At 45.8% G+C, this 13,509-nt stretch overlaps 1 protein-coding gene across 1 annotated transcript in view; it reads left to right on the forward strand.

Annotated features, from left to right (window-relative positions):
* The window catches only part of Ptprn2 (protein tyrosine phosphatase receptor type N2), a 723,577-nt gene that overhangs the window by 315,892 nt on the left and 394,176 nt on the right, over positions 1–13,509 (forward strand). The window contains exons 8-9 of the mRNA XM_036205661.1: positions 1,482–1,522; positions 3,858–4,243. Coding sequence (XP_036061554.1) covers positions 1,482–1,522; positions 3,858–4,243 — 427 coding nt within the window. The remainder of the gene's footprint in view (positions 1–1,481; positions 1,523–3,857; positions 4,244–13,509) is intronic.

The following is a 13,509-nucleotide window of genomic DNA, read 5'->3' on the forward strand; positions in this document are numbered from 1 at the left end:
ATAATGCAGCCTTTCTGCTGGAGAGATGGATTTATGTTAAAGATTTTTTTATCTGTTTGAACTTTTGCCTCTAAAAGCTTTCTTAACAGACTAAGCTTACCAGAGCAATTATGTTGAATGGCAAATTGCTCTCAGGGAGGAGGTTTGATTCCTGCGTGCTGAGGTTCAGAATTAGGAAAACCTGGGAGTGATGGGAGGGTGTCTTTGTTTGGGTCATGCCAGTATGCAACATCAAATATTTGAACAATAAACTGAAAAGGGTTCATTCAACTGTCTGCATCTACTTCTGAGGATACTGGGAACAGCAGTCAGCATCACACCCTCTCTTACCTGGAGTGGCCGCTCAAGGCAGGCAGGCCTCGAGGCTCTGAGCTCTGAACATAGTAGGCACATAAAATCCCATTGAAAACCAGATGTGAGGTGCACTCTTGTCCTCTGTGGACTGGAACAGAGTCAAGTCACCAGTGTCAAAGAGTAACCAAGCATAGGAGGGTCTAGGGAGCCCCCTAGGAGTTGAGGAATGTGCTCTGAGTTACACAACCTTGGGCATCTCTTCTGGTTAGACTCCAGCATCTGACACAAGCTGGAGCCATCTGGGAAGCGGGAACCTCAGTTGGGAAGTTGCCTCCATCAGACTGACCTGTAACAAGTCTGGAGAGCATTATTTTGACTAATGATTGATGTTGAGGGGCACAGCCTCCTGTGGCTGGCGCCACCCCAGGACAGGGGGTTTGGAGTTGTATGTACAAGTAAACAAGGAGAACTATGACTAGTGAGCCTGTAAGCAGTGTTCCTCCGGGATCCCTGCTTCTTTCACTTCCTGCCCAGAGGTTCTGACTTCCTCAATGACAGACTGTAAACTATAAGATGAAAGAAACTCTTTCTTCCTCAGGTTGCTTTTGGCCATGCTGTTTTCTATCAGCAATAGGAAAAAAAAAAAAGCTAGCTGGGCGGTGGTGGTGCACACCTTTAATCCCAGCACTTGGGAGGCAGAGCCAGGCGAATCTATGGGAGTTCGAGGCCAGCCTGGGCTAACAAGTGAGTTCCAGGACAGGTGTAAAGCTACACAGAGAAACCCTGTCTCAAAAAACAAAAATGAAAAACAAAAAAGCTAGGACCGCATCCCTCTGGCCAGAAGAATAACCCACACCATCTTTAATATGGAGTAGTTTGGGTAGACTTGTCTGTCTTTATAACTGTTACCTATGATGAGGCACTGGGGTCCTTTGAGCTGTGGCAAACACTGAAGATTCTGTGCAGGTCTGTCTGTGAAGCTAGGGGAGGTACCTGTGAATGATGCTGTGTCTAAGCCTGCTTAGCAAAACCTTCCTCTGTTCTGTACTTTATAGGGTTACTCTGTAGTAGAAACATAGTCAAGCTGTTCTAACCTCATATATATAAAGAGGATTCTTGCCATGCACTGGGACACCTTGTAAGGACATCTTTCAGGGACTTGGATAACATGCTTTTGTCTGTTACAGATCACAGACTAACAGAGGTGGATGACCCAGTGTACGAGGAGGTAAGAGGACAGCATATTGACCTAAAATCATGATATTATGAATCATCTCTATATTTATGAACTGTAGCTTCCTAGCTGTTGGAAGGGTATGGGAAAATCCTCATAATCCCCAAATTGAGAAAAATGTAGAGTGCACACACAATTATATAGAGCTAGGTATAGAAGATCATGTTTTGAGATTATAAATGAATATTTAGCCATCATAGAGAGACATGAAAACATGGTGAATTCAAAGATGGGAATTAATACTCTCAGAACCACTCTCCCACAAGGACATCGTAGGCCCATTTCTCAGGCCTGCCTAGTCCTGCACACAGTTTCTGAAGCTCCCTGGATGGGAAGTATGGGCTCCTGTGCGCTTCCCGCTGCTCCAGCTTCCCTGTCCAATGCCCTGAACAGTCACAGTCACAGGGCACTTCGTCACCTAGGTGGTCTAGCGTGGCTCTGCAAAAGGGCTTAGCCAGCCAGCACCCATGTACTGTGTGTCAGCAATACCCGATAACTTTATGAGCTTTGGGGGGCTTTTTGCTTAAGGACCTGTGGTCTCTAAGGCTTAAGGAAGCAGAAAATCTGCTCAGAGCACAGCAATGTCATCCTGCTTGCTTCCAGATTGGTGTCTAATGGATGGCAGCAGGGAATACCCCAAACTGAAATCACAGCCACAGTGGGACTTTCCCTCTGAGTGGTGATGGAGAAGTTGGGTCAGGAAATAGCTTCTAGAATTTGAGAGTGGAATGGACGCCACACAGACCTCATAATCCCCAAGGTTGTGGTCTAAGAATTCAGGCACCCTGGACCTGAACTTAGTGAAGCCATCAGACTCTACTCATGGCCTCCTCGCCTCTCCCATGGCCTCATGCTGAACTGGTTGTTGCACAGGTTTTGACTTTCTCTGTTCCATGTGTTGTGTTGATGCGTTTCTCTATTTCTTGGAGCACATTGTCAAGGAATTGTTTTCAGAAGAAGCCTTTGGGTGTTGGACGCTCTGAGCTCTCTTTAGTGATGCTTTTCCCTCACATGCAACTCCATCTGAGAGATCATTATCCCCTGTGTTCCAAAGCCCTACTGCATAACTAACTGCCATGTGTTGTTGTTGCAAGTCAAAACTGGAGTAGACATCTTCATCAAACTATTGTATTCACATATTCAAAGGAAAACTCATGAATTCCAGTCAAGAGGGAATGATCTCTCTCACAGTTCTTAAATATGTGTTTGGTGGAGTAAAGGTGTAATAGAACTCAAACCCCAGCTCCTGTCTAGCATAATACCAGAAATATAATTTCACAGTTAAAACCACTCCACTGAGATGATAGAGACCTGTGCTTCTGAATACACCATGGGTCACATCTTGGAGGCCTTGTCCTCCTGGAAACAACTCCTTTGACAAGGGTTAGACTGGATGTTACATCTGGAACTGCTGATTTTCACTTCTGTGATCATTTGATATCCAGCTTCTGTAAGGCCGAGTATATGAAACAGAGGCCAGAATATGGGCTGGAAAATGATGAAATGAGGTTTGCATGGACCAAACAAGTTCTGTAGCCATGTGCCAAAATCATATCACCCTTCTGGCAGATGCCCGTGGGTGTCCAAGGAATCTGCTATTCCGAAAGTGAGGTTAAAGCTGGATGGTGGTGGCATATGCCTTTAATCTCAGCACTTGGGAGGCAAAGGCAAGTGGATCTCTGTGAGTTCAAGGCCAGCCTGGTCTACAGAGTGAGTTCTAGAATAGGCAGAGCAACACAGAGAAACCCTGTCTTGAAAAACAAACAAAAAACCCAACAAAATAAAAGAGAAAGAAAGAAAAGAAAAGAAAAAAAGAAACTGGGGTCAGACTGGGGAAGCATCATTCTTACTGGGACCAGAATGTCACTGGAACATAAGCATATGCCCCCACAATGGGCTCAATCAGAGGTTAGCTTCCGCCTCAGTTTCCCTGTCTATGAAATGGGAGTGGCTGTTACTGATGGTTCCTAACTCCTGAGTTTGTTTAAAGACTGAATTTATACATACAAAGTAATTCTACAATATCTTTGTATGTGGGAGAGCTCACCAGATGCAAAGAATGATGATCAATATTTGGGATTGTTATTAGGTGCTCATCGCTCCTGGAGGGATTCTTCTGGCAGGTGTGAGAGAGAGGGAGGAGTAGGAGAGAACACCATGATGTGACTGACACCCTGGTTGATGTCTCCTCTAGATATGGTTGTACACACAGATGCTGCCTTCCTCCAGAGTGGTCCATTGTCATCCCACCACGTGACTGTGTTTTTCTGAATCATGTATTCATAGTACCTTCTTACATGGCATCTCACAAATGTCTCTTCTTTGTTAGGTCAGCCGTCTGAGTGTCCAGCTTGGGGACCTCCTGAAAGACCGTGGGTCACCTCTATTACCTGAAGCTCCCCTTCTGGAAAAGTCCTCCAGAGCAGAGATCAAGAAGTCAGAGCAGCCTGAGGAGGTCTTGTCTTCAGAAGAGGAGACTGCCGGGGTAGAACATGTGAGGAGCCGGACTTACTTCAAAGACTTGCTGGAGAAGAAGCCATACTCAGAGTCCCAGGCCCAGAGGCTTGAGGACCAATTCCAAAACCGAGCTCCGGAGGTGTGGGAGGAGGAGCCAGCCCTCAAGTCAGCAGCACAGGGACCCCCTGGTGGAGGCCTGCAGCTGGAGGTTCAGCCTTCTGAGGAGGAACAGCTGGGGTACATCCTCACGGGAAACAAGTGAGTCCTCGAAGATCTGCCTCCTGTTCCCTGGGCCCCCGAGACACTGGAGAGTGGCAGTGCCTCTCTGAGGAATGAGAATGGGTCCAGGTGTGTGTGGGAGGCTTCCCAGCCAGGAGTGCCTCTCTGGACTTTTGAGTTTGGTGTCAGCTTCAGGACCATGGTCTGAAGCCAGTAAACATACCAAGCTAATGCAAAGCCCTGCTTGCTCCTCTTGACTACCCATCCTCTGCAGGTAGGGATTCCCTGCTGGACAGACATATCTATAGAGGACAGCGCTGGGTAGGGTAGCAAGATCTGACCCAGGTTGCTCTCTCCAGGGAATGCCCATGCTCAGGGACAAGTGACAGCAGGTACATAGCAGGATGTCCTCAAAGCTTAGCTCTCTACTGGCTCCTTATTTGTTAGAACTCTAAAAAAATTTACCTTTTTTCAAATAGTCCAAATTTAGACAATTTAGAAGGAGAATACTCTTCCTGGCTACAGGACACTGTCTGTCTGTCTGTCTGTGCTTTCATTTTGATCTGAATTTAACAAGAAAAAGAACTCACACTAAGTAACAGAGTCAACAGTGGTCAGCCTGATACTTGGGTCCCCTTGCTAATGAGTCTGATGCTTGATGTCACACTTCATGAAAAGATAGCACTTCTTCATGTCATGAAAGCCATGTTTCAAAGGGAGAAAGGCATATGACTGTGTAAATGCACACATGCATGTCTGAGCACAGATGCATATAGATATTAGACACAGGTATGAGTGCTCATTTGAACATATGTGTCTGGGTATAGGTATGTGTGCACATGTGTGTGCACAGGGATGACTGCTCAGGTGTTCTTTCCTCCACTATGCAACCTGCCACTCTTACTGCTGACTGCCCTGGGGAAAAGCTTCAAGCAGGCACTAGTTCCCCTGTGGTGCTGCACAGTGATACCTGTGTGGTTTGCAGTGTCCATGTATTGTTCCTGGAACCATCAAATTTCGCTGGTGAGAGTCAACTGCCAGACCACAGAAAAGGTTCATTTTGAGCTCTAAACAGACTGTTGGTAAAAACAAATTAAGACTTGGGACTATTTTCAGCCATTGCCAAGCCTCCCTCTTATGATTTTAGATGAGAGGTAGCAGCACAGCTTCAGGACCACCCTGCCCCATGTACCCTGCATTTCTCTGCGTCTTCCTTTCTCTAGAGCAGAGCTCCCATTCTTTACCCTGTCTGTACTCTCAATCTCTGATGGATGCTGGAGCGTCCATCTCCTCCTATACAGAGGATGCACAGGGTACTTAGAACATGCCCCACAGGGGATATGGGACACAGCTCTACACTTTGGAAACCCTCATAGGTTACTCACCATGCAAACTAATCAACAACCAATCACTCATAAACTCAAACACCCTGTGTATTGGTGTCCCCTTCCCTGGAAACCACTGCCCTGTTTATGTATAGACTCTGTCCATCCTCCTCCCAGAGTCCATGGTGTTTGGTTGTCCCACCTCTACTTCCTACCCGGCTACTGGCTTGTCAGCTTTTTATTAACCAATGAGAGAAATACATATTCACAGTGCACAGAAGGATCATTCCACAGTACACCTCCTTGTCCCAGGCCACTGTTGCTGGGACGTATTTGGTGTTTCATACTGAGGTCAGAAGGAAATGCGGGGCCACCTGCAGTGGTGTTCCCATGGGAGAGTGAGAGCATGCTGGAGTGGAGAGGAACTGGAGCAGGGGAAAGAGGGCACAGCTGCCTCACAGGAGTCTCAGGAGATGTTGAAGAGAAGGGCCATCTACAGAGCTGGTCTGTGGAAAGGGGTGCCATGCATATTAAGAAAATGTCATTTTAGTAGACATGAGAGGTGTGTCATGTCAGTGCTAGTATGTGTTATTCGTGTGCATTACTGTGTGTTCTCTATCATGTGTTCATGGGTATATATGTATACAACATGTACTTGTGCATGTTCTGTGTATGATGTGTTTGTCCGTGTTCATGTGCATGTAAATCAGGTAAAGGACCAAAAGGCCTCTGTTACAGAGCTATGTGAAATGAAACCCAAAACTCAAATGCATTCAGAGACAGCCATCTGCTGGGTTCCTGGGCTGAATAAAGCAAGCTGAGCATCACCGGCATTTGTCATCTTCCTCTGCTTCTTGGCTATGGATGTCATGTGATCACTGCCGCCACTATGGTGGTCCACACCCTCCACCTCTGACTCTGAACAAACTCTCCCTGGCTTGCATTGCTTTGTTGGTCATTTTGACACAACAGTGAGGAAAACAACCATCATTTGGGTTCCTAACTTTCAGTGAGTTTTCAAGTAAATAATGAGATGTCCACCATCAGGCGATGACCCAGTGTGGAGGGCTCTCCTTGATGGCAGATGTGATGTCTGATGGGTACTGTCTTCCACATGACTTCACCTGGACTGGAAGGAGTGTGTGAGACACTGCACGTGCTGACCCTCCCGCTTTGTGAAGTCGCAGTGTTCATAGAAGGCAGTGGGCCTGTGGCTGGCCTGTTGTGTTCTGATACCTTCCTGGAGTGCTGGATCTCTTCATCTTCCTGGGGTGGCTTCTCCGCTGCATAGTCAGCTTACTGCTGTGATGGTCTTGGATGAGGGGTTTAATTTCTTTAGCTTTTGTTTCTGCTTCTTTAAAACAAGGTTAGACTGAGTGTGGTGAACACAGTTTTATTCCCAGCACTCAAGAGGCAGAGGCAGGATCTCTGAGTTTGAGGACAGCCTGGTCTATGTAAAGAGTTCCAGGCTAGCCAGGAGTACATAGTGAGACTCTGTTCCAAAAATAAAATAAAACAAGGTTGAGCAGCTGGACATGGTGATGTTTACTTGTGGTCACAGCTCTTCAGGAGGCTGAGGAAGGGGGAGAGGGTTGCTTGAGGCTAGGATCAGGGACAGGCTGGGCAACATAGCAAAACCTCACTGCAAAATAAAACAAAATTACAAGCTTAAACAGAAACGATGCTGTGACATTCTGAGAGGTAATGTCTGTGACATCTGAGCTCAGTGACAGCACAGAGAGCTTTCCAGAAGTTTCTGTTGCTCTTAACATTTCTGATCCTGAATTTACTTTCGTGGTTCTCTGTTTTTTTAAAAAATACTTATGAGTGTATGAGTGTTTTGCCTACATGTATGTAAGTACCCTGTGTGTATGCCTGGTGCCCCTAGAGGTCAAAAGAGGGCATGGGATTCCCTGGAACTTGAATTAAGGTGGCTGTGAGCCATAATATGGGTTCTGGGAACAGTCAAATCTCTCTAGCCTGCTTCTCTCTGTTTTAACAGTGTCTCTCTGTGGCCCCTTGGTCGTATGATATTTTCATTTGTGCTTACTATTCATCCAGAATCTTGTTTAGGTTGCTGTGAGGCCGTGTGGGAGTCCATGAGCTATGGTTATATGGGATGTTACATGTTTTATTTGAGAGTGAGTCTATGTTCGATGCTGAGTTGGAGTATACATGTGGGAGTTACACAATAGTCCACATACTGTGTTGCAGGAGGTGGAGTCCATGTGCTGTACTTGCATGGAAGTTCATGCTTGCTGGGGTGGGACTCCTCAAGCTGCTTGTGTGCAAGTTCCTGAGCTCTGCTCAGCATGCTTAGTGTCGTAGGGAAGGGCTTTCCTGTGGAAGCATGATGACGAACACTCTGGATTCTTCCTGTTTAGCTCATTTGGTAGATGTCAGGAAGCAGCCTCTCTTAGAATGGTTGAATAATAGCATTAAAAAATTTCAAAGCATGCTGCTCTCCCTCAGACCGGTAACATGTTAGGGATAGACCTCATCTTTATCTCTGAAATCCTTACTGCTTATTGTGTGTATGTGTGTGTTGGGGGTTACTCAAGACTCTCCCATCTGTGAGCCCAGCTAACAGCATGTGTCAGTGCCTGTTCTCCTCCAGGTGATCAGGGTGGCAGCTGCCACACACAGACAGCCAGAATTGCTCTGTTGAGTCCTCCCATTGATTTTCCAGATTAACTCCAACAGCTTCCTAAGGAAGTTCTGACCATGAAATGACAGATGATGGCTGTGTATTTTAAAATACAGCACAGATAACTGTGCACTCATTTGAGCACAATCTGCACGGAGTGTTGAATGGAGCATGCCCTGCCTGCAGCTCTGACAGTGATGGGGAGGCAGGCAAGGGGCAGCTTGCCCTGACTTGTGGTTAGTGTGATTGGGGGTGTCTGTCTGACTGTGGAGGCAAAGGGCTCAGAGAGGGATTTGGTTCATTGAACTTCATCTCCAAGGCCCTGCTAACTAGTTTGCTGTGGATTATAATAGCCATTTTCCCTGTCTAGGGCTGAGAAAGTCATGAGGTATATGGGGCTAGAACCCATAACAAAGCCAGTTGGGACTTCACCTTCTCACTCTTTGGTAGTAGATAACCTAGACATGAAATTAGTGTAAGTAGGTCCAACAAAAATTGTAAAATCAAAGCAACTCATCATGGAACTTGGGAGTTAAAAATCTCAAAAAGAAATGGCCCTTACTCTCTACAAGTTTGAGCTCTGGGCTGACATGCAGACCTGGGAGATCTTTGGAGTGACCAGCCAAAAGCTTCCATCAATGTGTGGGCTGAATTTTAGGTAAAGGAGAGGTGGCAGGGCCAAGGGACTGTGATTAGTAGATAAGTGATGGGTAGTAGTTACAGGCAAAGGGGACCTGGGGAGGTGGGACAGGAAGGTGTGCTAGCTAGTTTTATGTCAACTTGACAAATGCTAGAGTCATTTGGGAAGCAGGAACCACATTTGAGAAAGTTTTCCTACCAGGTTGCCCTTTGGGGAAGCCTGTAGTCCATTTTCTTGATTGGTGATTGATGCATGAGGTCTATTATTGTTGGTTTGCCATTCCTGGGATGGTATTCTGTGGGCTATAAGAAAGCAGGCTTAGCAAGCCAGTAAGCTATTTTCCTCTTTGGCCTCAACATCAGATTTTGTCTCCAGGTTCCTGACCTGACTCTCTCTAGTGATGGACTGTTAATGTGGAAGTATAAACGAAATAAATCCTTCCCTTCCCAAGTTGCTTCTGGTCATGGTGTTTTATCATAGCAATAGAAACTCTAATATAGAAGTTGGTATCAGGAGTGGGGTATTGCTGTGCCAGATCTGACCATGTTATTTTGGAGAGGATCGTGAGAGGACTTTAGAACTTTGAGCTGAAAAAAATGCCATTGAGTGCTCAAGGGCTGTTTTGTGAGAGCTTGGAAAACAGGAATGCTCAAAGAGATGCAGATGATGAAATCCTGACTTATAAAGTTTCAGAGTCATCTGTGTGATATTTTGAATTAAGAGTATCTGGTTCTTGGGGCTGGGGATTTAGCTCAGTGGTAGAGCGCTTGCCTAGCAAGCGCAAGGCCCTAGGTTCGGTCCTCAGCTTAAAAAAAAAAAGAGTATCTGGTTCTTGTCATTTGGGTCTGAAGAGTTAGTTGTGATTAACAAGAGACTAGACCACTAAAGTAAAACCATTGCTTTTCTGGGACAATCTATCCTGGTCAGCTGGAACTGAAGAATCAGCTGTGATTAAGAAGGGACCAGCATCACTGGAATGAAATTTTCTGGGAGGTATTCCTCAGAGTCAGCACACAGAGGCTGTAATCTAGAGGTAGCGGAAGTTATACCTCATGCTGGCAGCAGAACTTGGTAGTGTGAGAGTCATCCAGGGGGTACTGGTTTTGAAGGCATGCAGGTGTCGTGAAGAGTAGCTAGGTTGACATTTGTGTAGCAGGGCTGGAGTCTCTAAAGAGAGGGCCAGAGGGACCGACCGCTGGTGAAGGTGCAACTTCAGTTGCCACAGAAGCTCTAGGTCTGAGGTGGTTATGGAGAAAGGTTGAAGCTTGGTACCATGTGACTGACTCAGAATCCCTGAAGAGAGCTCCTGAGAGGCTGTTGGTGAAGGTGTAGCCCAGCTGCCGAAATACTAAGCATTTTGGAGATGCCAGTACCATGTGATGGCCACCAAGAACAGCAGCAGCTGTGTAGCAAGGAGAGCTTGAGCCTGGGAGATAAGCTGCATGTACTACAGCCAGCCCTTTGTAGCCTCGAAGATCACAAGTCCTGTAAATCTGACATTCACTGTTGGACTTCAGTTTTGCTTGGATTTGGATGTAATTATGTCCTGATTCTTCCCTCTTGAAGTAAGAAGGAAGGCATTTGACTTATTTCTGATTTTACAGGTGCCTACAGTTGAGAGACTTTGAACTTTTAAGGAGACTTTGTTTAGAGAAACTTTGCAATTTTAGAGAAACTTTGGATTTTTAAGTGTTTCAATTTTTAAAGATTCTGAGACTTTTCAAAGTTGGAAAGTTTTAATTTGTGATATTGACATCAATGTGAGATCTTGGGAATGAACAAGAAAGGAAAGTTGTGGCTTAACAGTGATGTGCTTACATGTCAAGTTGACAAGGGATCAATTGTGATGGTTAGTTTTATGTCAACTTGACACAACACTAGAGTCATTTGGAAAGTGGGAACTCCAATTGAGAAATTTCCTGGCCAGACTGGCCTGTGAGCAAGACTGGGGTGCATTTTCTTGATTTGTTATTAATGTTGGAGGGCCCAGCTGACTGTTGGTGCCACCCCAGGGTTGGTAGTCCTGTGTGCTATAAGGGCACATCAGTAAGCAGTGTTCCTTCATGTCCTTTGAATCAACTCCTGCCTCCAGGTCCCTGTCCTGTTTGAGTTCCTACCCTGACCTCCCAGTGAGGTCTGTTACTTGGAAGTATAAGCAGAATAAAAACCTTTTCCTCCCCAAATTGCTTTTGGTTATGGTGTTTTATCACAGCAACAGAAATCCTAACTAAGACACATAGAGATGGCAAGATGCCTGTGGGCATAGGGAAGAGCTGGGCCACTAAATGTGAGGCATCCCTGAGGAGGGGACATCAGGGGCCAGTGCAGCACCCCCTGTAGGTCCCAGCATATACATTATGCCATGATTCCCACTGGTTTGAGGGTGCTCTCTCTTCTTGGTATGCATGATGGCAGGAGTGTGCTTGAATCTGGTGTCCATGATGGTACATGTATATTTGTGGGAATGATCCATTGTCTCTTGAAGTATGAGCCCATGAGCATGTCTACCTTGGTAGGACTTGAGGCTGTATTCATGCTTGAGAAGTATCTTGATATTTGGGCCTGTTCATGGAGGGGTTATGGTTTATATATCTGTGTAGTGTGTTAGTATGTGAGGAAGGGTGGGTGTGATGCATGGGAAATGTGTTGGTGTATGTAGAGAGATATGTATGCATTGATGTACATGGGAGAATATGTAGGAATAACTTGGAGAGTGTTGGGATCTTTGTATATGCCTGGGGTGCATATGGAGGGACATGTGTGTATGTCTCAATAGTGTATTGGTATATATGGAGGGGTGTGCATGCATGTGTGCCTAGGGAATGTGTAGCTGTATATAGAGGGGTATGCATGTCTGCATGCCTAGGGAGTGTGTTGTTGTATATAAAAGGTTAAGTGTACATACCTGGGGAATGTGTTGGTATGTATGAAAGGACATGCATACATTAATGCCTAGAGTGTATGTTGGTGTACATGGAGATGTTGAGTATATTACCAGAGTATATGTTGGTATGCATGATAAAAGTATGTGAGCATAGGGTGTACTATATGTGGACGGGTATTTGTGTATACCTGGCAGCATGTACATGGAAGAAAACTGTGTTAATGCTGGGTGAGCTTTGGCGTATTTGGGGAATCTCACAGGCCAAGGGAGGGAGGTGTCTTGTGAATGGACCACAAGATCACCTCATTTCCTGAAACAAGGCTCTCAGACCAAATGGGTCATCAAGTGGATAGAATTCTTCATTTTGTTTTCTATCTTGATGATAAACATGCCATCCTAGGCTATAATCCTGACACTACTGATATAAGATTTTATTGGGCAGCAGGTGTGAGGACCAATAAAGTTCTGTGCTACAGGAGCAGCCTTAGCTGTCCACCTAGAGCCAGTGTCCACAAGCCACTGACTGCTATGGGATACTTTATTCCAAGTTTGTGGGCTCTCCTGTGAGGCCAGTGTTTATGATGGGAAGGTGGTCTATGGTCAACTCTTCCTAGATCCTCACACTGATCATGGTTGAAGGATCAGCTGGATTGAATTTGGGAGTGTGACATGGCCCTTCAGCATCCCTTCAGCTTTCATAGTCTTCTGTTTGCAGACTGCTGGGCCCAGTGAGTTACTGCCTACCACGCCTGTATCCCTCTCATTTTACTATTACCATGGTGGCCCTGAAGCTCCCTTTGCCACTAACCTTCCAAGGATCCAGGTAGCCCCCATGGACTAATGGGGTCCGAGCATTGGCTCCTGTAGTCTTGTAGAGTATTTAGTGGCTAAATAGTGACTGGTTTCCCGGCTCCAGCATGTCCTTCAGCAAGACAAGTCGTTCCTGTCCCTCCTGAAAGCCACCAACCTTCCCCTTTACATCTTAGTACAGCAATTCTAGTAGCAAGCAGAGTATCCCCAGCTTAAACATATCCCACCAGGCGGAACTCCTGAGCTCTTTTCTGCTCTCCCTTCCCTTCTCTGTAGAGCAGTCTCCAGTCAGATCTGCTATGTCATAGGCCCACTTACCTCAGTGCATCAATGACCTTCCCACCTTCATCTCTAAATAATCTGACATCTGACTTCTTCTGTTGTAGAATATTATTTTAAGGTGCGTTACATTTGTTTATGCTGTGGAACATTTGTTTAATGATGCAAAGATGTTACATTTGTTTAACTCTGTGAAGCTGTGTTACTGTGCCTGTCTAAAACACTTGATGGTCTAATAAAGAGTTGAACAGTCAACAGTGAGGCAGGAGAAAGGATAGGTGGGGCTAGCAGGCAGAGAGAATATATAAAAGGAGAAAGCTGGGAGGAAAAGAAGGAAGAAAAAAGAGCAAGAGAACAGGGAGAAGAGGATGCTAGGGGCCAGCCACCAAGTAAGAGTGAAAGTAAGATATACAGAAGAAAAGGAAAAAGCCCAGAGGCAGAAGGTAGATGGGATAATGTAAAGTTAAGAAAAGCTGGCAAGAAACAAGCTAAGCTAAGGCCTGGCATTTATAAGTAATAATCAGCTTCCGTGTCTGATTTATTTGGGAGCTGGGTGGTGGGCCCCCCAAAGAGAAAAACAACAACAACATTTCTCCTTACCACTCTTGTCTCTGTAGCTGTTTCCTTCTTTCCCCTGCTGCTGCCTTAAACTCTGGAGGCTCCCCCTCCCCCTCCCCTGAACCCACAGCATCAACAATCCTCCCTCAGCCAACTCTTCAT

Source organism: Onychomys torridus, chromosome 14 (genome assembly GCF_903995425.1).
Source record: "Onychomys torridus chromosome 14, mOncTor1.1, whole genome shotgun sequence".
Classification (NCBI taxonomy): domain Eukaryota; kingdom Metazoa; phylum Chordata; class Mammalia; order Rodentia; family Cricetidae; genus Onychomys; species Onychomys torridus.